We start from the raw sequence: 15,287 nt of genomic DNA on the forward strand, positions 1-15,287 counted from the left end.
CACAAATATTAGCATTCACAATGACTTACACAATGCTAGAGATATATGTAATTCCTTACAAAACAAAAATCCCAACGCTTATCAATCCAGAGCCTTGAATACAAGTGCTGTGATTCAAACCAAATGTTTCATCTTTTCAGCCGTTCCTTCAGAACGAACAGAATTTACAAAGTTTCCCATTAAAAATTTCTCTCATTAAAATCCCAGGCTTTTAACATGAAGCAGTCTTAATGCATTATTTCAAAACATTAATGATTTGTTTTAGCTATTAAAGAACTGATCCCAGCAATAACAATTGTCTGTAAAGTGGCTTTTCAAGAGCAAATATACAACTTCAGTTCAAAACAGAATAGTTCCAAACCAAGCATCATTGCTCTTCAAAAACAATAATTACAGTGCTATGAGGGGAAAGGAATAGTGTACTTACGGTCAAGAGCAGTGGTGGCCATAAGGTATGTAATGGGAGAGACACTCATGGCCTCAATCCTGCCAGAGTGAAAGGTATACAGGCACTCTGGATCACGGGTCTGCGATGCAAAACAGAACAGAAATTCTGCTACATTCTGGAGCTGCACTTACAAGGTATTACCAGCCATACCAACAGCAAACCTGAAAAATCTAGACAGGTGCTGTCTGTGTGAACAAAATTGGGCATGCATGAGGTATCTATATGCAATTCCCTTTTTTTTTTTTTCTTTATTTAAATGTTCATAAGAAGATCATGAGCAAAGTCAATGTAAGAACATTAAGTTCATTTAAAATTCCATCATTTTCTGTGTGAAGATAAAGGGAAATGCCTTTCATTAAGTGGTTTCAGGCTTGGAATTAGTATTTTTAACAAAGAGCTGTTGCTGTGAAGGAAAAGAAATTGCTCTCAAGCCTAGGGCTTATGCTGCCTGGGAAATAATTTCATCATCCAAGGAATTCTAGCTTTTGCTATACATTTTTTACATTAGTTTTTATAGTACACTTTGTACATCTTTCATTTACCATAAAATACTTGAAATGTCATTTTACCTGTTGCCACAGAACTTTATTCCACTCAGAAGGATAGTTCCCATTTACTTTAATATGTTCAGGAGCAAAAATTAAATGCCCCCGTTTTAACTGTGCCATCTATTTCTCCATGAAAATCATCTCCAGCAGTAACACTAGCAACCAGTAGGATAAATCATGTGAAGTGCCTTCCATCTTCTCTGTTTTTCCTAGTTCTTCGTGTCATTTAGAGACAACAGTAAGGATTGTTTCAGACAGACACCTATCTAGATAGGCTATATCAATACTCCTTGAACTCATTTCCTGCATCCATGCAACTTCTATTACCAGTTTATGAGAACAAAACTCCTTTAAGGTAACTTGAACTTGGCAGCCAAAATATCAGGAATCAAATATAAAATTACTTTTTACAATCCTGCACAATCATTATAATCAATAACATTATGAAAATAAATTTTTAAGGAAAAAAAAAATCTGTTTCAATGCTAAAATTTTCAACCGTGCAGCTTCATAAAACACAAACTTCATTGCAGATGCATCCAGTATAGTTAAAGGAAGTTATTGCAAAGGAATTGAAGAAATCAGAAGAAAGAAAAAGAAAACAAACTTACCATATCTGAAAAAGTCAAATCCAGCTTCCAGATTGCTCCATTAGTATCCTGAAGAACAAACAAAACATGTAACTTGAATATTTTCAAACTCAATTTGGAAATAAAACTGCCCACAGTAGACTCCTTAAAAATTCCTTAATGATTATCATTGTGAAACTGAACTGACTGAATGTGGTGATGTTGGTCCTATCAGTCCTATCCATCAGTTCAAGACGAAAGAACCTTTTGATATTCTCCTGCTCTTATGCAGTTCTGGCTCTGAAAAACAGTCTGACGTGTTAGTATACACTAAAAATATAGCATAGCATAGCATAGCTCAGTTGGAAGGGACCTACAACAATTATCCAGTCCAACTGCCTGACCACTTCAGGGCTGACCAAAAGTTAAAGCATGTTGTTAAGGACATTGTCCAAATGCCTCTTAAGCACTGACAGGCTTGGGGCATCGACCACCTCTCCAGGAAGCCTGTTCCAGTGTTTGAAAGAAGAAGATGATTATATATATATATCCAGAAGAAGATTGAACTCTACCAAAAAGAAACATACTAATTTGTAGTGGATTCCACCTCCCTCATTCTGTGTTTCTCCACAGGGGTGTATGTACTTGAGTGTGTCTTACCTGAGCGTACCAAACGGGCTGCCCACGGTCATGAACTTTTGACACGAAACTCAGACTGACATTCTGGCCAACGTGAAGTTCATTCATAGGCTCCACCTCCACTAACCCTGTGTCATCCACAGCATCAGCAGTATCTATTGTCTCAAAGTTCCACACCTTCATGGCATTGGAAGCATAAACCAAAAAAAAGGGGTTTTATAAGGCCAGGTTATGTCTTCATACACAATTAAGACAGAAATTCAAAATTCTAAGAAACTAGGGGAGTGTGGATTCTACAGGCAGAGTCTGAAACCTGTCACATCTGCCTCGCTGCTTAGAATGTAACCTAGAACAGTGACAATCAGCAACTGCTATCTGCTATGTTTGGGTGCAATGCAAAGTATATGTAAAAGTTCTCTGTCCAATTCTGAATCAATGGTGGCTTCAATTCAGCCCTGGCCCTAGCAGAGCTACGCACGGCAGCCTCAGAACTATAGAGAGTAAACGATGACTGCCTGCTCTCCGCATCGCTCATACTGAGGTAGCACAGAAGAAAGAATGGGAAATGTAACACGTCCATGTTCTGCTCTGTGGGATAAGACCAAGACATCAGTTGGCACCCTTATAACCAAGTGAATTTTCATAATGGAATAATATCAATTTATAAAACACAGCAACAATAAAAACTCCAGGGCGTTTCAAACCCTCCGCTGTCTACAACAGTCAGCTTCCCGTTGATTATCTGGGTCTTTCACACATCAGCAGAAGACACATCATGTCTTCCCTTAAAAAGCAGGCAAACAAGATTGCAAAGTCCTTGATAATTGACAGGTGAGATCAGAAACTGGTGGTATGGATAAGGAAAACTTTTTGACCTTAATTTCTAAAATTATATGTTAACTTCAGGATGCTTTTTCTTTTAATTGTTCCTCTATTTCGGTATATGTATCTCTGAGATGCTAGTTAATTTCTATGTCATTTTAACATTAATAATCTGAGCTTTCAAATACTCAGAAAATGAATTTCAAACATTGCTGTAGTTTATCCTTCGAAATAACACCAGATGTATTAATAGGCCTGAAAATTATAAAGATTAACCAAAAGTACGCATGAAAAAAAATGTTAGAATTGCAAGAACAAAGTTGTTAGACAATCACTGAAAATTATTCTGATTTACTAGAGTAAAAGATGATTTATTTACTACTATTAAACAGAGAATATTGCATGAACACTATCTGATTCAAACATATATACTGAGGAGATGTGCTCTTCACAGAATCACAGAATCGTCTAGGTTGGAAAAGACCTTGAAGATCATCTAGTCCAACCATGAACCTCACACTGACCGTTCCCAACTCCACCAGATCCCTCAGCGCTGGGTCAACCCGACTCTTCAACCCCTCCAGGGATGGGGACTCCCCCCCTGCCCTGGGCAGCCCATTCCAACGCCCAACAACCCGTTCTGTAAAGAAATACTTCCTAATATCTAGTCTAAACCTTCCCTGGCGCAACTTGAGGCCATTCCCTCTTGTCCTATCACTTCTTACTTGATTAAAGAGGCTCATCCCCAGTTCTCTGCAACCTCCTTTCAGGGAGTTGTAGAGGGCGATGAGGTCTTATTCAGTTTGTTCTAAAAATTCATTCTCAGAAAGAAACTGCACTACAAAACCGCCTCCATAAGCAAGCCCCGGTAGAGAAAATATGTAACATTTACCTGCTGACCATAAATGTGCACACCTAAAGGCAGAGCAGAAGAAGAACTCACCCGAATGAAGCCATCTTTTCCAACAGTGACAAGTTCTCCTTCATCCAGAACTAACTGGCTGACAGGACCATCGTGACAGGGCTTGTGTCCAGCTCGACAGAGCTCTACTTTAATGAGGTCCTCTTCCCAAAGCAGAAAGTTTCCCCACTCAGTCCCTGAGATAACCTTCAGTGCAAATGAAGATAAGCACATAAGCACCTGCACTTAACCCTATTCAGGAATATTGGCAACAAACTAGTTAACATTTGTGGCTTTCTTCCACGAAAGCATCAAATCGATAGCAATGTACAGATATTTGCAAAAGAATGTGTAAAGGATGAGAAGATTCAACTTTTTAGCAATGTGACATCATTTACATGCACTGAAATGGTTAAAGATTAGGGCTAACAGTCTTTGTATTTCTTTACAGTAACGTTTTCACTACCCTGTTGGAGGAGTCGCAGCTCTAAGCCAACAGAGATCTTTTGTCTGGGAATTACAATACTAGCTGTACTTTTCAATTATTATAAAGCAAGCCAGGTTTTTGGCAAATTAATGTCAATATTAGCTTATCAGAGCAGCACATTGAGGGACTAATTCAAACCCCTTTGAAGCAAATAGTAACTCTCCAACTTACTCAGTAGACTTCGTATCAAAACCTGAAAGGGAACATAAAGTTAATTAAACTTTTTCTCACTTACCTTCCCATCAGGGAGCTCCACATAACCTATAATGTCGGTCACTGCTGTTTTTCCAAACCTGCCCAAAGCTCCCTGTAACTTGAGACCAGTGAATGTGAGAGCCATCTTCCAGAACCTGAGTACAGAAAAAACATCACTCTCTGATACAACATTTCCTGAACACGCTCTTCAGTTCCTCTCAGACATTGTAATAATCTTACCAGGAACGCCTCTGAGGTAAGAGCTGTTCATTTATCATTCTTTTTCACAGGAGATCTTGGGTTTTTCTTTTTAAAATGAGATAAAACTTTGTAATTACACAAACATTTCCTTATTCTTACCCCTATGAAAAAGCTAGGAAAAGGATTTGGGGTGGGCAGAATGAAGATTAAACTGCCATTTAAAATTAGTTAAGTGCAAAATGCATAGCTGTATCTTTCCAGCTACAACACGGAGTTAGGGATACCTATCTTACTCTTGCTGTCTTCTGTGTATAATGCTCAACTGTGTAAATCCAAGGGACCAAGGTCTTCACTGAATTTCATCCAAGTACCCCCACGGACTTGAGCTTGACTATAAAATCTCACTGAGCCAAAGGTTTTATCCTAGATCTTCATAGCTATTTCTATTTCATCATTGTATTTTTAGCAGTATAAAACATAATTTTAAATTACTGCATTACAGAAAAATTAACATCTACTGCAATTAGGAATGGTTCACTGTGTGTGCAGGAGACATTACATTTAAGACAGGTGTTGGAAATGGGAATTTGTGACCACATTTGGGTGAAGGGTCATGTTTACCATGTTATAAAAGCTCTATCAGGGTTTATTCATAGTATTTTAGCTCAAAAGAAATTTTGTAAGAGATTTTGTTTTATCAGATTTCCATCAATAATGTCTTCTAAACCACATTTGTTTGGGTCTAAAGCCCTTTGCTATTTCCGACCACCTTGCAACCAGACTATAGAGCAAATCTCCGATTTTTATCTGATTCCTCTGTTAAAATTCAGAGAAACTTTAGATGTGTTATACTTCTAAAGGTATCATTTCTATTACAATAGCATCCAAGTCGTATCTTAAGTCTCTGCTGTATTAACATTGAACGCTGAATAAATACAGAACATAGAGGTAATCCCTGTCCCAAAGAGCTTAAAGTTCTGGTTTATTTTTTATTACAAAAGAAACCATGAACTTCCCAGAGAATGGAATGTATGGAAGCATACATTTTGTAAAGCTTCCTTGCATGCTTTTGGTGCTATCAGAGGGTTTCTGATCCATGACTTGGCAACCAGTTCTAACAGCTGCCCAAAGAGCAGACGAGTACAAGAAATCAAAGGTAGAAAGCCCAGAAGGCACAGGAGGCATATATGCTATGTTATCAGCTAGAAGACATGTATATATAAATATGTTTTATTAATTCTCCCTGGTGTTTGTTGAAATTACAAGAATAGAGCCAGTGGCACCAACATTCAACATCAAGCATCATCCTTTTTGCACAGCAAAGGTGCTAAAAGACTTGGCTGACTGGCTGAAGGACTTGAACTTTCTCATCTTTGTATTTGTAATGGCCAGGTAAAATAGCATTCCACATTGGTCCATGTTTGCTAATGATACGTTCCTGTTAGTCATCTTCCACATATCATGACTTTAGAGGTGATATGCATTAATCCTAATCAGTAAACCTACCTGATGTGACCTGCTCCAGATGTAGTTAGTTGCTCTTCATTATCAGCAGAGAATGTGACCTTGTAAACATCCTGTGAAAAAGCTTTTGACCTCAACACAATTTTTTCTTGTTTCCAGTCCCAGATAGTCAGCATGTAGTCAGGGCTGCCCCCAACACTGGCCAGCAAAGTACCAGCACTGTTGAAATCAGCAGAAACATAGGCTTCCTCTGTTCCACCTGAAGAAATATAGAAGCCCCAATATACACACATATGGAAAAGAGGAAGAAACGATAAGGAAAATCTACTTAGAGGGAGCTCAACGTTCACTGCAATTATTTTTTTCACTAGGTAATAGCTCTCAGTTGGCTATTTCTACTAAATTTCTCCTATTTCTACTAAGTTTCCTCCTATGCGATAATGAAAAAGCTTGAAACCAGTGTTTTCTATTTTGCTTTGAAGGACCAAAAGGTTCTATTTCCTTGTAAACTTCTGAAGTGACCCACTACTCCATCTGCTGGGATCTATAAACACTGGCCCATTTGTGTAAAACGAAAACAGAATTTTTTACACTACCTCGCAGTATTCTGTAGGGCCTCAGTGAAGGATAATCGTAGATGATGAGGTTTGGCTTCTTTCCTTTTTCTCCTACTGCAAAGTACTGCTTAGTAGGGTGTGCCTTGAAAAAGCAAAAGTCCTGTTGCATGCTGTAATGACACTTTTGTCTCTATCCTGCTAGTTACTGAGTTATTGTATTTACTTACTCATTAGTCAAAAGATATTGCTGTAAATTCTAGGTTGTATTTTTCAGTGCGTTTACTCTGAACAACTGCCAATCTATTGCTCAGTATCAGAATGAAGCTACTATGCACACAAAATGGTAAAACCTTTATGCACACAAAACAGTATATTGCACATATAATGTAGAACCGCGACAAACTGAAATAATTTGCTTTATCATGTATTCTTTTACCATTTCTACCTCACTCAACCCACTAGCTGATCTTTCCATGAGCAGCATTTGTGTCAGCAGCCATCTCCTCCAGCAGACAGCTGCAGAAAAGCCATCCTGCATGACATTGTTCTGAAGACATAAAGATGTACCACCATTCCCCAGAAAAGGCTGCTTACAACGGAGCAGAACAGTCTGAGGCTGGTGTTCTGAAAGCCTTGCTCATGTGGAATACAACTGAGAGATGGCAGAGCCCTACACAGGGTAAGGTGCTTCAAATCCAGAGGAAGCATTTGAGAGTCCAAGCTCTTGGTAGGAGCTTACTAGAGTGAAATCAGGTATTTTTTCTCCTCATTTATCTAGGAACTTGATTTTCTAAATTTTAACTGCAGGCAAAACACTACACTACTATCAGCTGTGACCAGGAGAGATGAGTGTTCAAAAAACTAATTTTAAAAGCTGATATGAGCCAAAATAAGAATGTAACAGTTCTAAAAATTAATCCCAACTGGCACCTGTCAGTCCTTTAAGTCCCTGAGCCTGGGATTTACGCATGCAGACATTTGTCCTCTGCCCATTATGCTGACGGGCTGAGTAGCCCACACTGCATGGTCCACACGTGCCCCTCATCAAAACCATACTTTCTTATGTATATGCATGTGCAGCTGCACCATGTTCCATCAGGCAACCAAATAAATATTTTGCTTCTAGAAAGTGATTAACATCCTAAAACACAAAACAAAAGCCATACCATGATAAACCCAATTCCACCACCACTGCTGCTCCGAAGATAACTTTGAGAATTAGTCTTCAGGTCCAGGAGCACCACTTGGTTGCCTGCTATATACATCAGTGTTTGGCTATCCATCAGCAGCAGGTTTACACTTCTGGTGCAGTCATATCCAAAAGAATGTCTGGGAACAGTTCAATAAGGAAAATATTTGAGGCTGGCTTTCCAGAAAAGATTATTAAGTGGACAGAAACACTTAAGCCAAAACTGAAATGGGAATACTGAATCTGGTGGCTAAAAGCCTAATGGTAGGAGATAGTTTTGTTCAGTATACAGTGAAGGTAAAATATATCAAGCCTCTATAACTGAGGGGAAGGCACAAGGGAAGACCTTCTAAAGTTCATATTCCATCCTTGCATCTCCACTCCAGGGCACGCTTGCCTCTGCTGGATTCTTTGGGGCTGCAGAAATTCGTAGTCTATTGGTGTTCTCTTTTCAAACAAAATGCAATAGATGTGCATCAGATTACTAGGAACTGTTTGTTCTACAGACAAGAAATCAAACCAAAGAAGTGCTCCAACTCACTTCTTAAATGTTTACAGGCAGACGTAGAGAAGGAAAGATCCAGTCTTCAATAGCAACTTGACTGTGTCTGCAGAGAAAACCACCAGCACTTGTGAAAGTCACGTATCATATCTTACTTGACCATTCCGCAAAGGACTTATTGTAGCTCTTAATTGATGGGCATCACTTCCTTCATTCTACCAGTTTAGATCATCTGAGCACCAGGCTACAAATCTACCTGGCTTCTTCCCCACTTCTCTCTTAGCAGTTCCGTGAGGAAGCATGAGGTACACAGCTGCTCTTCTCCTGCCCTCCTCTCAGCTTCTTGGGGAACACCAGTGTGGCTACACAGAAAGGGAAAGCTTTGCAGGGGATATTCTTATGCTAGTCTTCTGCCTGGTCACATTAACTTGGCCACGATCTAGTTCTACAAGAGTACTTATAACAGTAAGAATTATGCCCAGTAAGAAATGCTTATGAGGTCAAGGCAATGTTTAAAATTAAATTCACCCAGAACCATAACTGGTCAGGATTCTTATCTGTGTCTCAACCAAAGGTATCCCACTAATGCCACATAGGCTACTGCAAATTAGACAAGTACCGTTTTAAGAACATGTATTAAATATCCTTAGCTTTAAATTTGCACAGCCTCAACAGAAAGGATACTTAAAAGTAAGAAGGTTAATTGGTATCTCAGAGTCTTCAGTGACAAGCGGCCGTGAATATATGTCTTCATAGTTATAGAAGAAAGTTTCCGAGATTTTCTCTTCTACCTTCTCAGGCCTTTTTTGTGCCTCCAAGGGTACTTCACTATTATCTTGCTCTTCCAAATCACCTTCTGCATCTCAGAAGTGGGAACATGAAGGAAATTTATATTCACCATAGATTTTAGGCTCCTTGCTGATATTTGCACCTAACTGCAAAAGGGAAGGATTCACACATTCCTTGCCTCCTTCAACAGAGTAATAGGCACTCCATAACCATGTCTTAGTAACATGTCCTGGAACAACCTGTAACAAGCCCTCCCTCAGGTTTCTATGTGAATAGAATACTGTGAATATTCAAAACTGAAAAATTTCAAGAGGAAAAATTTTGAGAGTGTTTTAAAAACACTGATTTTAAAACTCAAGACCTACCAAAGTAGTTCAGTTCAGCTTTGCTTGGTGTTTACGTCTTAGCTTTAGAATCCAAATAGTTTAAACGTCTTTTTTCAGTAGCTATTGAACACACATCATCACACAAAATAATTAGTAAAAACATGTATAACAGACCACCATAAGACACCGTTGTCCCCAAAATGGCATACTGCTAGTGTGTGACCCAGTGTAGTTCTTCGCTGGACAGCAATACAGAATACTATCAACTTGACTTCCAACTAGTCATAAGCACTTGTTAAAAGTACTTTTCAGTTTGATACCTCAAATCAAATCCCCATTACCTACTTTTTAAGCTTTTCACCCTGTCTTGATATATTTTTCTCTCCAAGGTGTCCAACAAAAAACAACCAAAGGGGTCAGAGACCAGCCATGGGAAAGAGCAAAATGAAGTCCCCAAGGTAAGCCAACTGAAAGGGAGCAGTGTCAATTACAGAGCAATAACTGTAACATGATGGCACTTGTCTGAGATGCTGTTCATAACAATAACAGTGAAAAAATGAAAACTAGAAAGTAGTGGCCCACATCTCCTCAGTGGAAAGCAGTACTCACCAATGCTCTCGGCGTCTGACTCCACTTGCTCCACTTCTTCCTCTTGTTCCTCTGCAGTTGGTGATTCCTTTGGAAGACTGGTTTTGCTTTCTTCTGCAAGGGACAACTGGGATTACTCTCTTAGGTATGAATTCCTTTGACTAGTTTGCTCATATATGCCATGTTAAATAAATACATAGTTCTGTAGTAGTAAAAAAAATCCCTTCTGCCCAACACTGGACTTCCTGCCAGTTAGCATTAACTGTGGGGAGAAATTTGCTTTCAAAAAAACATATTTTAAAACTTAAGGTAAGGAAAGAAACACATAACAGGAAAAAGGTATAATAGGAAGATCAAACAAATGCTGAAAGTAATGCAATATAAGCACCAAAAATCCCTCCAAAGTTTCACAGGAGATTCACAGGTCGATTTTGTTATCCATGCTACCTAGATCAAGCATGTTAGACGACATGCAGAACATCTCTAATAGACACTGGACAGGCATTTCAAGGTGAAAACAGTGTTAACAAGAGAAATACAGGTCTCTGACTGGCAGAGGTAACAAATTGATTGCAGTACTGGCTACAGAGACAGGTCTAAGCAGCAAAAACTTTCAGGGAAGAGACTTTGTGGGCTGAGGGACAGCAGGAATGGCAGGCACGGTGGTCAGCCCAGAACTTCACTGGAAGGGGTCATCTTTGACCAGAGTCAAAATGAACTTTGGCAACACCATGAGCAGCAACTGAAGATGAACACATACTAATAAGTAAGAATGGTGGGAGAAGCCAGCAGCTACTGTAGGTTCAGTATTGAAATCACTATATAATGACAGGAAATACTCACGGACACCACTACGATCTGCCTGTGCACGTTCTGCTGGCTTCTCATCATCTCCCTCCTTTTCCCTTGGAGAAGATGGCATGTCGTCTTTACCTGGTGGTGGTGAAGAGGAACTTTTAGCATTTTTGCCTTCATCTGCCATTTAGACCCTTTTCATTTCCTCCCAAATGCTTTGAGACTCCCAAAGATAATATTTGTGTTCTGCCTGCACACTACAAATATGGATAACCCAAAGATATGTCCTAATTTGTAGGGTGAATTCATTGGTTGAGGTTTTAGGACTCCAAGCTCTGTGTACATTGCTACAGAAAGACTAAACATTAAACCGGGGAAGCTGAAGACAAATTTACATGCTTTGGGTTTCTCTTTAACATACTGGTGGGAAATTTGTTTTTGAGACAAGGCTATTTTTCCACCTTTCTGGTGGACTTCACAAAAATATCAGGAGATAGACATTCTGAGACCATCTAATATCTTGAATGGAGAAGCAGGAGAGATGAACCTTAAGAAAAAAGGTCTTTCTTCAAAACATTCTACGTTCATGAAAAGTGAATTAAAAAAAAAACCTTTAAACAGCTTAACTAACACCCCCCAGCAATTTTTCAGCTTTGAGACTATCAGAGTGTTACAATTTCACTAGTCACCACTGTCCTCTGGAGTGGGAAAGAGCAACATTTTTTCATATTAAAAACAAACACATTGATCATTTACATCTCTGAAAGAAGCAAAAAAGCACAAGCATTGCTCTTATTCTAAATTTGTTCTGCCTTTTGATTTCAAACATGGTCTCCATTTCCAAATAAAGCACCTTAAAAGGAACATTGACACAATTCTGTACAAATACTACAGCTATAAAATCCTATCAGAAATCAGAAAATTCACAAGTTGAACGTAAAGAAACCTAAATATTCCAAATAATAAATACAGGCAGGATGCAAACAAATCTCTTTTTATGTGTAAGCCTGACTTTGATACCAAGAAGAATCCCTAAAAATGCATTTCCTTGTTTCTGGCTTTGGGTCATTTGGGAAAAGATCTTTTGAGGCATTTCAGACTTTTCAGGTATTTTAGGAAAGGCAAAGTGTCCAAACATAATGCCATCCACCAGAAGGACAGCGAGGGCAAAGAAATATTGTAGACATGTCATTCTTGTCATTATACAGTCATCCTGCCCTACTCAGTCTTCATCCAAAGGTTCTGAGTCTCTGCCAGCGTCTGGCTTTCCTGCATAATTTCATTTAAGAATTAAAATGAGCTTTTACCCCTCAGGAGTGCTGAGAAAGACTTGAAAATAGACATGCAAAAAGCTTTGCATTCAGAAAACAAATCAAAAGAAAACAATTGCAATATATCTCAATTTATTTAATCGGAGTCCACGAGTTTTTAATGGGGTAACAGAACTGATACCACTGGAGTTGAAGAAATAATTACAGGCTAGTTGCATAAATATATAGTGGGGTATTCAGAGACCTGAATTCTAATTCCAAACCCAGTAATGACGTGTACAAATTGTATCAGCCATTTCACCTCTACCTGTCTCAGTTATCTCTTGTGAAAAATGAGATAATAATACTTACCCATCTTAGCAAAGTGTTTTGATATCCATAGAGAAAAGTGCTATAAAATTTCAAATTATTGTAACTAATTAGCAATCATTTATCTTCTAAAAATTAAGACTATCATAGTTTTCATTATAAATTAATTCCTATCTGGAAAATGCTTTAGGCTGAAAGGGGGTATGAACATTTCCGCCTGCACTGGTATCTGGGTTCTAGTTAAAGAAAGCTATTGCGATGTTCACCGTGCATATTACTGGGATGGTGTTCAAGCACGACAAATCCTGAATTTAAAGACTCTGAGGAGGCTCAGTGGGGGGACACGTTTACTTTGGTTGCAGATTCTGGGTTTCATGGGTTGACTGCTCCAGAAAACTTCTGTGTAGGTTCACTGTGACAAAGGTATACATCTCTCTGAATGCTGATTTTCTTTTCCTGGGTTTTTTTTTTTTTTTGATACAGTTTTCCTCAGTAAGCTAGAATTAGTGCTTTTGATACTGAAAACTGAGATAGTGGCAAGTAGAATTGGTGTGAAGTGGGGAAAAAAAAACCCAAATTGGCAACCAGACATTTTTGCCAACTCTAGTTATACACTATGCCTGACCAAGACAGTATTATTTTTTTTCCCCTAGTCCTAATAATTCAAGATTCTGACCTGAAACACTATACAGATCCACACCAGTTCCACCATTTAGCTTTCTAAGAACTGACTCAGGAATGAATTCAGGTTTTCTTTGTTTCAGTGGCCACTGCTATAAGCTGTGAATTTCAGCCAAGCTCCATCTTCTTTCAAACCGCCTTTCTCTTAGCTATGTTCTCAAAAGCCACAGATCAACTCAGAACGGAGAAATGTGTTCATCTGGGTATATTCTTTCAGTTATTTTAAAACTAAGATGTTGCTTGGCAATTTTGCTGCCACACAGAATCCTTATATATAGGAGCTTCTCAAAAAATCTCAGTCAGTTTGGACACTGAGAGATCTCTCATCTCAGACAATTGTCTCATTTATTCGAAATACAGGATAATTAAATCAAATGGGTGTTTATTTGGTAACACATAAACAAATTCACTGAGGTGACATCACTTTCTTTGTATTTTTTCATCCTACATTTTTCCTCTTTCCAGGAAAAAAGTGTTTAAATGTGTAAACTTCATAAATGCTGTGCTTGCCTTCATAAATCCCATGACTGATGCTTCAACTGCATAAAATATATCAGATTAAATAATGATCAAAATGCAGCCTACAGTTTTATTTTAGAAACTGAACCAATTTAGTAGTTATTATTTTAAGCTGTCTCTGCCCCACCATTAACTGTGTGACTGTCCTTAAAAGACATCACCTACAGAAGAGTGATAATCAGTTTTGTCCACTAATTCAGGATATGTAGAAATAGGGAATTATTACTGCAGAAATAACTGCAGTGCTGTTAGTACCAGTAATAAGGAAGAGATTAAAAATTCATCTCTACACTGTGCTACTTCCGCAGGATTTCATTTTTTGGTTCACTCCAACATGTGCAATTTTTTGTAGAAAAGCTTTGGCCACCAGTGGGCTTTGGAAAAAACAAACAAAAAAAAAGTCACTTGTTCTTTCCTTCATGAGGGATTGTCTTGTGTGTTATTCCTTTACCTGTCTTTACTTCACATGAAGGAACTCAGTTTGTCCCAGGACTTTGTTTTGCTTTATTTTTGCCAATCCTGACTCCTCTTCGCACCGTACTATGAGCCTTATGGGCTACCCTCTGCTGTCTTCCTGGCCTGGGGGTAACACTGGCCTAAAATAATGACTGCAACGTTTGGCTGTCATGAGAGGTCTCTGCCTCAGGGAATTACACACTAATCATTTGTTCCAAGCTGAGGCATCTTCCTCGAGTCTAGCTCTTTTTTTGGATGTGGTGGATTTCTTCCCATCTGCCAAGTCCTGCTTGTTTAACTGATCCCAAGATACAGTCCCCTCAGCAGTTTTTCCTGAGCCTTCCATTTCTGTATGAAAAACAGCACGCCACTGAACAACTCTCGCGGCACTCCTTCTAGCCTTCAGACCATATCAGACTACTTCATCAACTTGCTGGGCTGCTGATGAATGCAACGTGCAAGCAGTGGGGTTTTGCAAAACTCACTCTCATTCAAAAAAAATTAAAGCCTTTTAGTGCTTATATACACAAAGAAAAACATCCAAGTGTAAATCCAGCATAACTATACAGTGCTGTCTGGGTATCATCATCAGTCAGCACTATTACAAAATTAGTAATAAAAGTCAGTTTCAGGCAATCAACCCAAAATGCCAAGGAAGACATTTTTTGCACTGGAGAATACTGTTGTCTCTCAATAGCTAGAAGACTTGACAGCAAGGAACAACAGAAGATATAAATTCTCACAGCAGTTAAGGTTACATATATAAAATATTTACTAGTCAGAGACTAAGATCAGGGATAAAGCTACAAAGCAGGATCTAGACACATCATCTTTATCATAGCCCCATTGTTTCTTTTGCTCCCCATCAGAGAGAAAAGAGGTGTACAGGGAAGTCCTGCTTAGAACCCTACTATTGCTACGTTGCACGCATTCAAAATATTTTCCTATAAAATTAGAAATAAAATCTAACTCTGATTTCCAACCTTACTACTAAGGTAGTCCTCTGTATGATTCAGATGTCCTAGTTCTGT

General features: G+C 38.7%; 1 protein-coding gene across 1 annotated transcript in view; it reads right to left on the reverse strand.

Moving 5' to 3' along the window:
- CFAP44 (cilia and flagella associated protein 44) overlaps positions 1-11,156 on the reverse strand; it is a 41,669-nt gene extending 30,513 nt beyond the window's left edge. Inside the window, exons 1-11 of the mRNA XM_074860822.1 lie at positions 11,069-11,156; positions 10,281-10,339; positions 9,207-9,313; positions 7,998-8,160; positions 6,871-6,973; positions 6,317-6,533; positions 4,650-4,764; positions 3,970-4,134; positions 2,226-2,381; positions 1,608-1,655; positions 428-527 (exon numbers count right to left, since the gene is read on the reverse strand). Coding sequence (XP_074716923.1) covers positions 428-527; positions 1,608-1,655; positions 2,226-2,381; positions 3,970-4,134; positions 4,650-4,764; positions 6,317-6,533; positions 6,871-6,973; positions 7,998-8,160; positions 9,207-9,313; positions 10,281-10,339; positions 11,069-11,147 — 1,312 coding nt within the window. The 5' untranslated portion in view covers positions 11,148-11,156. The remainder of the gene's footprint in view (positions 1-427; positions 528-1,607; positions 1,656-2,225; positions 2,382-3,969; positions 4,135-4,649; positions 4,765-6,316; positions 6,534-6,870; positions 6,974-7,997; positions 8,161-9,206; positions 9,314-10,280; positions 10,340-11,068) is intronic.
- Positions 11,157-15,287: the final 4,131 nt, after the last annotated feature.

The sequence above is a fragment of the Strix uralensis genome, chromosome 2 (assembly GCF_047716275.1).
Source record: "Strix uralensis isolate ZFMK-TIS-50842 chromosome 2, bStrUra1, whole genome shotgun sequence".
Lineage (NCBI taxonomy): Eukaryota > Metazoa > Chordata > Aves > Strigiformes > Strigidae > Strix > Strix uralensis.